This window comes from Tachypleus tridentatus, chromosome 7, assembly GCF_004210375.1.
Source record: "Tachypleus tridentatus isolate NWPU-2018 chromosome 7, ASM421037v1, whole genome shotgun sequence".
In the NCBI taxonomy this organism is placed as follows: domain Eukaryota; kingdom Metazoa; phylum Arthropoda; class Merostomata; order Xiphosura; family Limulidae; genus Tachypleus; species Tachypleus tridentatus.
This window is the reverse complement of record NC_134831.1, coordinates 182103335-182119165: the sequence shown is the minus strand read 5'-3', so window position 1 is coordinate 182119165 and position 15831 is coordinate 182103335. Positions and strand designations below refer to the sequence as shown.

The 15831-nt window shown below is 35.1% G+C and overlaps 1 protein-coding gene across 3 annotated transcripts in view; it reads left to right on the top strand.

Moving 5' to 3' along the window:
• The window catches only part of LOC143257401 (uncharacterized), an 86186-nt gene that overhangs the window by 39176 nt on the left and 31179 nt on the right, over positions 1 to 15831 (top strand). Inside the window, exon 1 of one of the 3 annotated variants that reach the window (XM_076515996.1) lies at positions 2712 to 3171. The exons of the other annotated variants lie outside the window; for them this stretch is intronic. Within the exon in view, the coding sequence (XP_076372111.1) occupies positions 3003 to 3171 (169 nt within the window). The 5' untranslated portion in view covers positions 2712 to 3002. Of the gene's footprint in view, positions 1 to 2711; positions 3172 to 15831 lie in introns of those variants that run through there. 3 annotated transcript variants of the gene reach the window in all.

Here is a 15831-nt window from a genome sequence, read left to right as displayed (position 1 = left end):
TTTTAGTAGGATCGATAAGATAAGTTATGTATTGCACCAGGAAAGGCAAGCAAGCTAAAGAATACGGATCTGTGCGGATATTTTTGTGTTTTGTATTCATCCACAGTAGCTTAAATTTCGGTGTTATTAACTTCGCCAGACTGTAAGTGAACTCGAAAGTTCATGGTTTGTGTCCCGTGGATGACAACAACGCGCTTTGCACTATTTGGTCAGTGAGTATGTCGTGAGAGTAACGCTATTCGGTCAAAAAAGCCAAAGGTTCGATTCCCCTCGGTGGACTCTGCCGATAGCCTGATATGGCTTTGCTGTAAGGACAACACAAACAAAACACACTCGGTCAGAAAAGATGATCCCAAAAATATCAGTGGGCATTGTCAACTACTAATTCAGTCACCGGTCCTCGGGTCAACGAGGGGGGTGTGAAACAAATAGTTTTTTTTAAACGGAACCATATTGTTTTACACGTAAATTTGAAAGTTCTGTAAGAGATTTTTAATGTGAGAAGTGGAATTTCGGGATTGGAACTAACCGGTCTTCGAAGTTAAAAAAAAAAAAATGGAATCCCATGGAGCAACCACAATATTACGGACGATTATATGCAGTTAGTCTTTGTCTAGCTTTACGGAAAAATTCTAAAACGATTTGGAGTTTCTTACTTCACTGCTTCTTATTTTTCAGTTGGTTTGTTTTATTTTCAATTATATTTGATTGTAAACCTTCAAGAAACTTTTAAATTGGTCTCCATTGTCGACAAATAAACGGAAATCTAGTGGCACGAGGGAGTGACGTGGACTTCCCCTCCCGTGTATAAGGAATAAAGAAACATTCGTATGTTCCATTTTGTTAATACTTCTAACACACAGGATCCAACTTTACATACCTTTGTTACCGTGTTTGAATAAGTGGGATTACACGAAATTAACTAGATGGGTTAAAGAAGATGGAATTTATGCGCCTCGTTATTGTTATGGCATGTCGCCGAGGTCGACTGGTTTCGAGAATAACAGCTTTTAGTTGGAACAGACGGCGAACGAGAGTCGGAAGACTTAAGACTGCGATTTTTAAGGAAATAAACATATTTTGTACTTAACGAAGTGCAGATACCAACCTGCTCGTATGTGTGGGAGAGGAAAGGTGGGTAATCTTTACGAAATTACAAATTGAAAATAAATATTTTTCTACGATAAGATATAGTACGGTTTGTCTTGATAAACGAAGCCTATTGTCGTTTTAGTGTCTATTTTTCTCTTGGTTGTAAATTATTTAAATACAGAAAAAAAACAACTTAATACAAAAAGTAGAATCGCGCATGTGTGGTGAAATATGCAAAGCGATGGTTAATTGGCTTTATAACACACACACACACACACACACACACACACACAGAAGCTCCCAATGTGGGACGTAAATTGTGCCCTGGATCTTGGAGGTGACTGAGGGGTAGGACCCGCATTGCGGTGGGGATGCACCGTTTATCTCTGGCGATCGAAGATTAGAAATCTCATACGAAGAAATTCCTAAAAATCAAATAAAACTATCCAAAGAAACGTCTCGCATCTGTATCTCTTTTCACTGCCTGCACACGTTTATGGGTATGTGACTACTCTTAAAAAAAACAATGACATAAGGTATTACCACTTGGGGGTAAATAAGATAAACTTGCCACCTGAGATTGGTACTCCAGCCCCATTATATAATACTTCTTGGTTTGATTGCCCATTCCCGCTTTAGTTGAATTTAATCTGTCACATAAGCGTGAATAACTCCTAACAAATCAAACATGGCGTTATGTGTGTGACATCACAGCATTATGACGTCAAGCTAGGTAGGATCCGAATAGGAAAGCCGGGAAGACTCCTGTAGAAAATAAGTGAAAAATTAGCTGAAAGCTGTGTTTGGAAATTATTGCGAAAAATCCTTTGTTAAAACAGACCAAATGTACCAGTTATCTGTAGGGAAGAGAATGGCTTTTTCTCAGAATAACAACAGATGTGTATATAATCACGTGGTCGTCGTATGTTTTAGTCTTTTATCTAAAGACACCAATATGTAGAATGTTTGTTTAGTTATGTAGTGGATTCGGGAACATACGTAGCGTGTTCTTGAGAAAGGAAATTTTTATATTTCTTTTGTGTGTTGCTAGTTTATACAGAGTAGTTTTGGTTTCTTGTCATTATGTACCTGTTAAATAGTAATATAATATATAATGTCATTCGTTTTTTAGTCAATTCTAGTCTCAGTTGTGTAAAATATTAGCGTTTCTTGTCGCATTTGTTCGTATATAATTTACTATATAATCTTATATTATATTTATTGATAATTACTATAACGTGGTGTTGTATTTTACAGAATACACGACTTTATAATAATAAAAAAGTGCGTGGCATATATAACGAATGCCGATGACCGCTTTATTTACTGTCATGTTTAACAAAGATAAACGATTTGACAGCGAAATAAAGAATAAGTTACACACACGCACAAAGAAAAGATGTAGAAATAGGGTAGGAAATTATCATTTCCTTAGATTTCCTAGATTAAGATCTCTAATACATATATGCCTTAATTTATGTTTAGCTCTATGGACATTTGTGGTTTTAATATATTTATCTGGCACGGAAAATCGCTGTCTTGAGCTGCGTTTGAATGGAAGTGACGTCATTAGGTCGAACCTTCGAGAAATTTCTGTCTGCATCATTAACACTGATACATTCTGTCTGTGTAACCTCAATGTTGTGCAGATGTTTGCTTGATTTTTGAAGGCTGTCAAAACGTCGTCTTGTGTTAATACTAACAGTATATTAATGTGGTGATTGTACCTTTTATCCAATAGCAAGGGGTCTTGATTAGTGCAGTGCCTCGAGCTTTGAGGGACTGTTTGTGTGTGTGTGTGTGTGTGTGAAAGACGAAAGGCTACACGTTTTGAGGTTGATGGATCAGATACTGTTACTCTTGTTTTGAGAACTTGAATAATTCATCTCGTTAAAAACAAAAAAACCTCGATGGCCAAACATTTCTTCTTATACCCAAACAGCATAAGCAGTCGTATTAGTAATAAATATAATGCCACACGTGAGTTGTTACAATGTATATGTGAACACCTGAAGAAAAAAAGTGAACAATTCAGAAGTTTCACGAAAAGAAGAAAAACAACCCCGCAGTTTGGAATTGGTAATATATTAATTTAATGGCTTGTTTATTTCACTCTTTTATACTATAACTGGGTATGTCGCGCACAGTCTTGGCTCACACTGTAGTTTTTGTTTTACCTGCATTAATATCGGGCTGAGTGTGACCTTGTGACTATCTGTTTATAAGAGTGTGAGTCGTTTCCTTAATGTGATTCAAAGGGTTGGACAGAGTCCTCGTGTTCAAGATTCCAATATTGAATTATTTAAGAATGTCAAAATCCTTCCTTAGTGTAAGCGCGTGGAGATTTGTGTGTTGAGAGAGTGAGTACGTGCACAGAGTAATGGAATAAAACAAAATGCTCGCGGCCATTTATAAACCATGATTTGTCTACTGTCAGAGAAAAAAAAATATATGATTTGAGGAATCGCTTTCAGAGGCATTTGGGATGCACCCCCCGAAGACCGACTTTTTCTAAAAACTTCTGCCTACTGTCACAAGTGCTCAGGTGAAAAACTTTCCAAAATTCTCATAATCTTTAGTTGTTCCATCGAAGCTGTAAACATAAAGTCAGCTTACGATTCCATAATTTCTGAGAGGATAGAAGAATGTTCCCAGAGACAAGTCAGTAATAAAAAGGTTTTCGAAACAGTACTCCCTTTCTGGGCTACTCCCGACAAGTTCTTTCAAAGACCCCCCCCCTTCGCTAGTACAGCGGTATGTCTACGGATTTACTACGCTGAAATCAGGGGTTCGCTGCAGTAGCAGCGGAGCGATGATTCATATTCTGAAATTATTCTTGAATGTGATGACCATGTGAGAACGAAATCTGTCTGACTTCTTCAACCGACCGCCTATATTTTATTCCACACGCATATAATTTATATATGATGTTGATATTTTTTCATCATAATCTCTGTCTCTGTTGTTGTTTCAGTTCAAATCTTCAGAATGGGCAGTCTGTGCTTGTTCACCGCAAGATATCGAACTTAGGGTTTTAACATTGTATATCTGTAAAGACCCATTGAGGGGACTGGGACATGAGTCTCTCCTTTCGTCCACCCTTCTGTCTGCACATCTTACTTTGTCTGCCCGTCTTTGTCCACGTTATATGACTGTCCCGCTCAGCTTCCAACAATATAAACAGAAGAAGAAAAATAGCTGTATAACAATAACTGGCGCGTGTGACATCACTATCGTACACAGGTACCGGTAGATCCACAGTAAATAAGTCAGCTTTTGTTTTAAAGATTTCTTAGTTTTCTTTTCCAGATGGTGCTCTCAGTATTCGTTGTTTAAATTACCGCGTGTCATATCCAAATGTAAAGACTTCAGATGTGTTTTTTTTAATCGTTTAATGGGGACCCATTCGGTCGAATATACATAGGATAAAAGAACGAAAAGGACATTTCCGCCCCGGTTTTTATGTGTGTTTAGTTGAATGCGGAGTATTAGTAGCAAACGCACGATAAATAACCTTTACAGGAAGGCCGGGCGTGGCCTACTGCGGTCCATTCAGTTTGCATCTGAAACTGTCTTACACAATTTCATACACAATATTATTGAAATATTAGAAGAAAGAAACGGAGAGCATCAAATTATTGCTGCGTTTTTAGCCGCGGCAAGAAGGCTGATAGAAAGTTCTGAGTTTGTTTTTTCCAAGTACAAACTTTTAGCTCATAGCTCGTCATCTCTTGACCGATTTGAGATTCAGTTACAGTTTGGGACTCGGGTAGTTAAACCCTTTCGATTGACCTATTCGACCATGCCTAAGGTTTCATAGATTAACTTACTCGAATCCTGCTTAAAATAATTTCAGGTGCTGCGAATAATCAGGACTCCCTCTTGTTTAGATAAGTTTCAGCATAATAACTTAAACTAGATTAAAGAAAGTATTTGAAGTGTGAGTTCACATGTCCGTACGATCAGAACGTTTATCTATAAGCAACGTATATCTAAATTCCCCAAAGTTTACGCCCACATGCATAAACAAGTATCACTGACGAGGTTCGCAAAATATAATGTTGGGCAGACTGAGTAACATGTAATATTCCCTTTTCTTCAATTCCCCCTATCGTCATATCCTCTTCCCTAAGTAAACCGGAAAGCCTGCAGCAGCTTGCTATTGATTAAACAACTTACAATTGAACGAGGGAGAGTGGAGGGGAGAGACAATGAATTATAGTGTACATTATTACCTTCGGAGGGAATTGCCACCAATTTCATGTTTCTTCCGATTTAAATTGTTTGTGCATTCAGACTATAAAAAATGACGAACAGAATTGATGTACTGTATTTGGAATTTGTATAGTGATTTTTTTTTTTTTTACAATTTCGATCCGTTATTTTATAATCAAAGATTAATCATTAGGCTACTGTTTTTTTCAATAGATATAAGATGAATTAGGTTGGCTATTCACATTCAGGTTTTATGCCGTGGAAATTAATATAAAACTTAAATATGTACCGCATAGGGAACTTAAAATATGGGTTAACTTGGCGATAAATTTAAATGCAGTGTTTTGATATGTTATATACATCAGGTAAACGAATTACTTCAAAAAGCAATAATGGTAGATCTTTTGAAAAAGAAACTACAAAATACGAGAACTTGTAGATCTCTCTATGCTATTAAATCAAGGAAATATGATTAAAATAACTCGTAATATTGTTGTACCTTATTCCTATGAAATTAAGTCATTAACATTTTACACACACACACACACACACACACACACACACACACACACACACATAATTATATATCTGTACTTCGTCCTGTAAACTTGGTCTTCATGTTCCTGCTAGAAATCATGTGTTTATTTTGTCAGCGAGAAAGAAAGGCTGATGTGATTCTTATCTGTATCTTACTATACTTGTACATAGTTTATTCAGTGCACGTGACATTACAGAGGCCAACTCTAGGGTTGTAAACAGAGGACAAGAAAGGATTGAATAACGAACATAAATTATCCACCTGGTGGTATGTTTGGGAGGAATATTCTAAAGATTTTTTTTGTGGCGTCCATTTTCTGGAACTTTTTATGCCCTCGAATATAAATTACTTGTTATATTTAAAATGTATATTAATATAAATGTAAATTATATATCATTTATTAATATAAATTACTTGAGTTATATTTAAAATGTATATTAATATGATTTTGAAACATAAGGAATGCACAAATTTTAATATTGAAACGAGCAATATGAAAATGTTTATTAATTACTAATGTTTTAATTTCGTTTCTGTGTTTTACATTAATTATGAGATCGAAGTTTCGGTCACCAGTGTAACTTTTAATTTCAAGGACACCGTCCAACCAGCAGATGCGTGATATATATTTAAAAAACAAAAAAACAAAACGTGAAGGTTTCATAAATATTAGTCGAATAGTTTTTAGACCAATCTTTGGTGAGAGTAATTTCTACCAGTCAAATTTCTTTTGTTGGAACTTTTTGTTGTTGTTGTTCACGTGACATAGTTCGGTGTATAAGACTGCATGACGCACAGAGGAATTGTAATGCCACGTATTTATATTGCATATATTTACAGCTACTTATCTCCATAATGTTGCTTTTGCGCATCAGGATTTGATGGTTTAGTTTAATGAATAAACTCTTTATCATTCTGGATAGAATATAAATAATTAGTAATTTAAAAATTCCGTACAATTCATATAAATATTCTTATAAATGTTTCAGCTGTCTCGCTAGAGAATAATGGCTGAACAGAATTATTACCAAAAAATGTACAATAGCAAAGAACACCATTGTTGTTTATTAGCATACGGCTAATAAATACTGACTGGCCTTTACCGAGACTTTCAACGCGAAACTAAATAAATATATGAAATTTCCTTTAGAAATTCGGGCGTTAGTACGTCTTTCTTACAGTTTCTCATTCAAAATTTGTATTTCATATTGAAGCTGTAAAAATAACAATTTTTTCAATCAAAAAATGTGATTTATTAGTCAGAGAATCTTCCAAGGAAAATAATGACATACGTATATACATTCAGGCACAGTTGTCAATGTTCGGTTTCGACTCGAGAGATTGTCGTTTCTGAATCATAAAAAGAGAAACAAAAATTGTTAAATAAATGTCTGTGGTTACGTCTGTACGCCATGTTTCCTCACTGTTAGTTCCTGTAAGGAAGGAATGATAACAGTTACACATACCACGCGTATTTCAAATAAATATAAAAAAAATCGCACTGATTTTATTGAGTGTATGAAATACTCTGACGTCAAACTAAGCACGTTCGATGTTTGAATCGGGATATTATAATTGCGAAAGTCAACCCTGCTATTTGGGTGAGAGTTGCCTCGTAAGATGACGAGTGCAGCTGACTGGTTGCCTGCCCCCTTCCCAGCTAAAGTAGGACTGGATTTGTGTAAGTGATAGATGTCTCTGACCTGATAATTTTGATCATTTGAAACAATTTTAATTCGTATTTATGATGACATATATAGTGATTCGGAATTTGTAACTCGACTGCAGTGTGACAATAAAGACAATGTTTTTGTTACTACTACCTCATCTCTTTTGAATGGATCATCTTGGAGGTTCATTGGGTCCATGGGGAGATAAATGCAAATTTATTGTTCCACAATAACGTATGAGGGAAGGAACTTTTTGTGACCTAAGATAACCTTTCTTTAATCATGAATTTACATTACTTCCGTAATGGTTTGTGTACATCAGGTAGTTCCTAATGTAACATGTGTATTATTAGCCACAAAGCTACATAATGGGCTTTACGTGTTTTTCTAACTACGTCCATACAAACCCGATTTTTTTTAACGTTATAAAGCGTCAGATTTAATGCTGAGCCAACCAGTGGGGGAGGGGAGAACACGAATTTTATAAAATTGTAAAACATTATATAATGCTCATCTGTTGACGTTGCAAATTTCAATATTCCCATTCGATAAATATCAACGTTCAACCTGCGAAAACAAAGCCGATACTAGAGACAAACAAGTAATGTCTAAGGCAGGATACTTGTTTTGCTGTTGTTTTAAAGTGTTCCAACGTTGGGCAAGTTGGATTATATTGTAAAAAAACAGAAGCAAAACCAAGTCCAATACACGTAACAATAACGAAATAATTTATTTTTTGAATAATTTTCGCCATAGGATACGTTCATCATTATGTAAGCAAGTCATAGGCCTAAGTTAACAAACAAACTTATCCAACACAGACTCGAAACTGCTGTAAACTTAATACACTAATAACAGTTGACAAAATTTTGCGCGATTTATAACAAATCTGCCTAACGTTCACAGTAACTATGTTCAATTAATCTTTCCTCGATCAACTAAATACTTCACTAACTACTTATTCACTGTATTTATAAATCGTGTATCCTTACGTAGTTATTCATCAAAGTTACTAGACTATTACTATATCATCACCAGGCCTAGCATGGCCTAGCGCGTTAAGGCGTGCGCTTCGTAATCTGAGGGTCGCGGGTTCGCGCCCGAATCGCGCCAAACATGCTCGCCCTCCCAGCCGTGGGGGCGTTATAATGTAACGGTCAATCCCACTATTCGTTGGTAAAAGAGTAGCCCAAGAGTTGGCGGTGGGTGGTGATGACTAGCTGCCTTCCCTCTAGTCTTACACTGCTAAATTAGGGACGGCTAGCACAGATAGCCCTCGAGTAGCTTTGTGCGAAATTCCAAAACAAACCAAACAAAATATCATCACCACGATTAGCTTACATTGATATATTGCGCAAATTTTTGATAATCTGATCCCATGCAATACTATTTGTTCTTTTTTTAAAAAGTATAGTCTGTATTTTGTTATGTTTTACTGGTATAACAGAATTGTGATTTTAAAAGCCAAAACTGTTATAAATTACTTTTGTTAAATTATTACAGGATTTTATTCTGGGGCTAAAACGGTTAATTATATTACTTGCCTCGGATAATGACGTAATGCCCTCAATCTTTTATTTTTTCCGTAGTCGTTATGGTGATGTAATTCATATCTGTTGAAGTACAAACATTAGTCTACTTCTCTGAAAACAACAACAAAAGATTGCATGAATCGATCTTTCGTATTAGTCATAGATCATGTTCATGTTATAATTCATTTGAAACACTGACATACGTATTAACTGTATTTTGTTCTCGATTTTTTATCACCCCGTTTTCAATCTTAATGTGTGCGATTATTGTTGTTTATCCTGGCATACTTGGGTAAATCACTATTTTGTCACTTTACCTTTCTACACTGAATTTATGACCTCCACTTTTATCACGTGTCATTAATCTTCAGTCAAAGTACGTTTAATAAACCTAACCTGGTTGGTTTACACATTCAGATTGGAGCTTTTCCTGCTACTAATATGATTAACAAAAATTAGTTGTTGTTTTATTATTCTTTTCAATTTCGAGAGGTCTTGAAGGAAAGTACAATTTACATTTTTGGATGACCATCAACCTCAATGCAATGTTCAGTAAATACTTGTTATCGTAAAAAAACAACCAGCCTTAAAACCAGTTTGTAACTTTGTGCGAAATAAAAAAAAAGTTCCAAGGTCTGTTAAACGTTTACTAAGTAAAATAGAATATTATTTAATATTCATATTGATATTCTAATTGTTAAGCCTTGCAATAAATACATCTTAAAACACGGAACTTTAAATTTAAAGAAATAATAAGTAAAATGAAATTTTAATATTTCTTTATGCGTGTAATTCAGGGAACAGCAAGTATAAAACATTACACTAAATTAAAGTGTTTTCCATCAATAAATTCGGGAGAATATTTTAATAGATAAGTTTAATTATTGTTCTATTATTCAGTGGTTCAGAAATCTTGATTGTATTAAAAATGAAATTGCCGCACCAAAATTTTTTTAATTTTCAGTAACAGCTTAGTAGACAAAAGCTTTTTAATTTAAAATGTTTGTGATAATATTTATGGATAGGCAACGCTGGTTTAATGTAACGTATAAGTAAATTAAACATTTCATTATTTTAAATTTAATTTGGATGCTCCCTCTTTTGCTATTAAATGTAACGAAAAACAGAGTTCTATATTAAGCTTTTGACAAACTATTCATAACGAGTTTTATTGTATGAAGTTTCACTAATTATACAATTGTCGAGTCCCCCAGTTTGGTTCTTGAAGAAGGTATTTTATTGTTTATATTATGACTTGTTTGATATTAACGTTTTATTTCTTTTCGCCCGTTGTAATACTTTTTTTCTCACTTCTTTTGATGGAACTTTGTAGTGTTCACTGTTCCTTGTCATGTAATTCACATAACTAGTCGTGTAACAACGCTGTTTTCTTGACTACAACAACTGTTGTTGTTGGCGAAACTTATTAAACTTGCTCGGTTTTTGAAGCAAAAGGTAGAACGCGTTTACTTTATCACTGACGTAAGAGGGCGCGCTGTGTAGTTTTATTTGGTTGGTTTGTTTTTAATTTTGCGCAAAGCTACAGGAGGATAATCTGAGCTCGTCGTCCTTAATTTAGCGGTGAAAAACTGTGAGGAAAGTAACTAGTCATCACCACCCGCCGTCGGCTCTTTGGCTATTCTTATATCAACGAATAGTGGGAGTAACCGTCACTTTATAACACACCCGCCAAACGCGTTGAGTGAGGAGATTGTTACGCAAGCGCTTTAATCACCAGGAAATGTCGGGTTGTATTATTTGGATTGGGGGGGGGTATTTAAGGTCTTCATGAATGTGACGTAAGATTTATCATTTTCTGATTTTAACACGATGAAGAATAATAAACACGCAGTGTGTGTTCGTATTTAAATTTCACCGTTTACTGCTGTTCTATGAGAAAGATAAAATTATAACCTAAATGTAAATCGCTCGGATGTCATCTGCAGCTCACCAACACATGGATACTTTTTAATCACTTGTTCACGGTAAATGATACAAAACCACTCAAATGTTTATCACAATAGCTGACCCCGATGTTTAGCAGAATGAGGTTTTTTAAAGTAGTTTTTAACAAAAGGAGGCCTTATCTATGAATCAAAAGTAACCATGATTCTGATAATTTTCAACAGCTATGTCGCAGCGCTTGTAAAGCATTATTTAGCGATATTTAAACCAGCCTATTCAGTCTTGTTTCTAGATTAATTTCACTGAATTTTATAGGTCGTTTATTTAGATAATTAACCCTTAAATTGCGAGAGTGTTGCAGATGATGGCCGCCGTTTGAGGGTTAATAGATGAACTTTGCATTTGTAACCACATTTACCCTTTTCCCAAAGATGTACAGATATATAATGTTGTGGAAATTGTACAAAATTTTAATATACATAATTATTATTTAAAAAAATTTGAGGGTAGACCCAATATTTTTTTCAGGAACCAAATCTGAGACCAATTAAAAAAAAATAGACCTAAGGATTAGTTGTCTTCCGAAAGAACCACTTAGTCTAAGAAATAATTTAAAAAAAAGAAAAGCCTAAGGATTAGTTGACTTCCCAACTGATTACTAAAAAACAAAACTTTTACCATGCTGTTCACAGTAAAAGTTGGTAAATCCTTCGAATATCTGAATCGTATAAAGAAAATCCAAACAGCGAATAAAAATCAGAAAGCATTCCATCAGATACATTTTATCCTTGCTGCGCTATAAGACAGGATCGATTACCGGTTTTTCTTTTCTTTTTTCCCACATGTCTATGTCATTCCCTTGTGAAATATTACCGAGGTAACGGATACTTTACTTGTAAAGTGCGAAGAGTTAAAAAAAAAAAAAAAGACAAAGTGGGCCCCTATAATTTGAATTATCAGAAATGTACGATATAAAAAAAAAAAAAAAAACTCGCTTACGTTTATATTTTATAGAAAAAGTGAAAATAAAGTTTCTTTACCTTTGTGTTGTTATTATCACATGCTAATTTTGACACTGTGAAAAAAAGTGAATAGAATTTGTAGTTCGTGGATTAATATTTTGAAATATTTGTTTCTTCTTAAGTGCAAAACTAAATCACGTTTGTGGGAATCGAACCTCGGGTTTTAATATTTTAAAGCCCTTCTGTTTTGGGATATTTACTGATTTAAAGTTGTTGTTGTTTTTTTTGCGCTTTTATACAAATGGAAAACTTCTTCAAGAAGAGGAACAAATTAAATTAATGGAACTCTGAAAGAAACGATGTATACATACACACGTCTGACTGTATTTACTACGTAAAGGACGATTCCGCCATCCGTAATAGCCCGGTGAAATCTTTCGCTACACAAGAAATCAACGAACATAAATATGAGAAATCTTGAACTCTAACGGTTAGACAAATGAATATGTATCATATAAAATCGAATTATCTTTTAGAAAGCAAAAAACAATAAAAATCCATCCGTAACTACCTACCGTTTACCTCCCGAGTGAACTGTATGTTCTAATTACATATTTTTGCTTCTTACATTTCTAGTAAGTATGCAAGCAGCGAAAACTGAATCCCCGTTTAACCAACTTTGTTAGATAATTTTACACGAGAAGTAATAAAGCGATATCTTGAAATGTTAACGTGTATTTACAAGGTTTCGAATCGACATCGGAATAACCTGTAATATACACATTTAATGTGGTCCCTTATTGAAACGAGTAGCCTGAAAGACTCGAGTTACTGTAGCTTATAATTATCTATAATAGGGTTCTTTTGTTGTGCTCTTCCTATCTTTCATTCGATGATTACGCCTTTACCCATTCTTGAGCATATCATTTCGCTAACACTTAAAAAGAGAGACGCGTATTACAAAACAAAACGACCTATCACAGCAGTCAAAGATTTTCCGATCGATTGAGTGACCAATTTTCACTGCTTGTTTCAACAAAAAACAAAACGACCTATCACAGCAGTCAAAGATTTTCCGATCGATTGAGTGAGCAATTTTCACTGCTTGTTTCACAACTTTCTTTTGCCGACTCTGTTTCTCTCACTGTGTATTAACCGATTGTTTCATTTTTAGTTTTGTAACGAAATGATGATAAAAAGCTGATAGGCTTATTAAAAGTTGAATAAAATTATAGTACGACGTTAAGGCTGCTAACAAAAGGAACTCGATTTCTCTGGTTCTGAACCTACAGGAATCGTTTCAACAAAGACACAAAAAGCTGTTACCGGCTGAAAACAACGTACGCGTACTAGTTAGCTTGAATAATCTTCATGTAAAAGGCGGATAGTGAAAGGTAGAGGTGGTGATGTGTATATAACTTGTTTGTGTTTAAGTGCAGATTTGCATAATGGGCTATCTGTACAGCTCCCATCTCGGGTAGCGAACCCATATTTTTAGGGTTACAAAGACCTCAACTCTGGGAAGAGGGAAGGATCTTTTATGTGATAAACTGTTTCCAGAAAGTCGTTTGTTTTACAGTCTAAGAATTCTCATCTCTGGGTCTTTATGTCGAAGTCGTGTCTAATTTCTGAACCACTGTTTGTTTGAAATTAAGCACTAAACTATTTAATGGGCTATCTATGCCCTGCCCGCCTCGGGTATCGAAATCCGGTTTATAGTGGTGTGAGTCGATGGACGTGCCGCTACGCCACTGGGAGGCGTTTGTGTTTATAAGTGAGAGAGATTGCTAGAAGTAATTCAATTGGAAGAAGCGCTGCTTTTCGTTTGGGTCCATTGTCGTTTCTTGGAAAGAAGAAATTTGAAAGCGAAATGTATAATCTCTGCAAAAAAACAAACTTTGGTATGGTTAGAAGGAGGCTAAATTTAGTGCTCTAGGTACCTAAAGTACCAGTACAAACTTTGGTATGGTTAAAAGGAGGCTAAATTTAGTGCTCTAGGTACCTAAAGTACCAGTACAAACTTTGGTATGGTTAAAAGGAGGCTAAATTTAGTGCTCTAGGTACCTAAAGTACCAGTACAAACTTTGGTATGGTTAAAAGGAGGCTAAATTTAGTGCTCTAGGTACCTAAAGTACCAGTGTTTTATGATCGTATTCTAAGAGTTAATAAATGTTTTATTGTAAAGGCGGATGAACATGTATATTCATACTATCTGAATCAATGACTATTGTTCCATTTTCTCAGAACTAATGATCGTCGCTACGTACTCTCAGAACCGATGACTATCAGTCGATATCCCCGGTACCGATGATTATCGTTACTTAACCTTACTCTTTCAGCCAGTGATTACCGTTTCATACCCATATTCTCAAACAAAATGGTCATCGATCCATGTTTTCAAGTTAAATATTGCTATCAGTTCATAATAATATCATTAGTACCAATTACTGTCGTTTCATAACTGTATTCTTGGGAACAATGAATTTCTTTATTGTTAGTTTGCCCTAACTTTTTGTCAGAAGTATTGATTGCTTTGTTTTCAGATATCTACTCTCAAACCAAGATAATTTGTTCGTTCCAAGTACTGAACCGTAGGAATGCTTCTTTTTTAGCGGCTTAGTTCCTTTTTTAATTTTTAAAACTCGTTCAAATTTTATTTATTAAGCCTAACATTTTAGTATTATCACTTTACTCTTTGCTGGCGCTCACTTCAGTTTGCTGTTCTACATTTATGAAATACAATTATGTTTCTTAGACCGAAAAAAACAACAAGGATCGCGAATGATGACGTAAGACGTTAATGGATGCTCAAACCGTCGGGGAATTTGGTGCAAGTTTACCTGTTGTTGCAACTCGCTTTTGTTGCCCAATGTTAGGACTAAATTACATTTAAATTTCAATGAAGTTTTGCTCCTTAATAATTTGGTTTTACGTTATAGTAAAAATAAAATGACGCAACGAACTGATCTTAATATTCAATTGTTGACGTTTATTAACTATAGCACATGGACGGGGGGAACACAAATTTTTTGTTTAAATTCATCTTTCCCAGAAGCCGAAGGATAGGCGCAGCCACTGATTTTAAGGAGTGCCTGTATGCTGAATAAAACCTGTCTAATTAAAATTCTGTTGGGAGGTCGCTACATTTTGTTGAAAGAAAAAGTTACTTTTATTTTTGGAAACTTAAATCCACGTGATTTGTAATACGAACGTCGTTATTAATAGTAAATAATATACAAGTATTTTTTCGTTGCATTTTAACATCTAATGTAGTAGACAGAAGAGAGGCTGGTGGTTTGGAAGAACTTTTTTAAGGTGTTCATTTTAAATATACTTTTACCCTGTCCCTTAATAAGGATAGGACATTAAGACCAAAAGATCCACAGCTTAAAACGTGATGACGCTGAAGGCGCTTCGCACTTTCAGCTATGAGCGTGTTATAAGAGTAACAGTTAATCCCCGTTATTCTGTATGAATATATCGAATAAGGTTATTGTGGCAGCGAGTGCTGTTGGCTAATTGGCTTCCCTTTGGTGAGTAGTTCAAAACCAGGGATGGCTATAGCTGGACTCTAGGGATTTCTTATGTGCTTATTAAGGTGTCATTCGAACTGAAAATACGAATTCCTAAAGAATGGCAAGTACCCTTACCATAGGGTTTATACCATGAGTTCTACTTACTCTCTAACACTTAAGCAATATAAGCTCCACAGTATCCGTTGGCTTTCACGGATAACTACATACACTAATAGTAAAGCAAACCTTTGGACAGATGTCGCTATTGTAGCTAAAGTTCACCACTTTTCTTAAATTGACAGTGAAATTTTGATTTGTAAAGAGTGGCGCTTCATGAACGAAACAGCGACAACGCAGATGGAGTGGATTTCCATTGTTGGTTTAACAGACAGCCGTAACGTT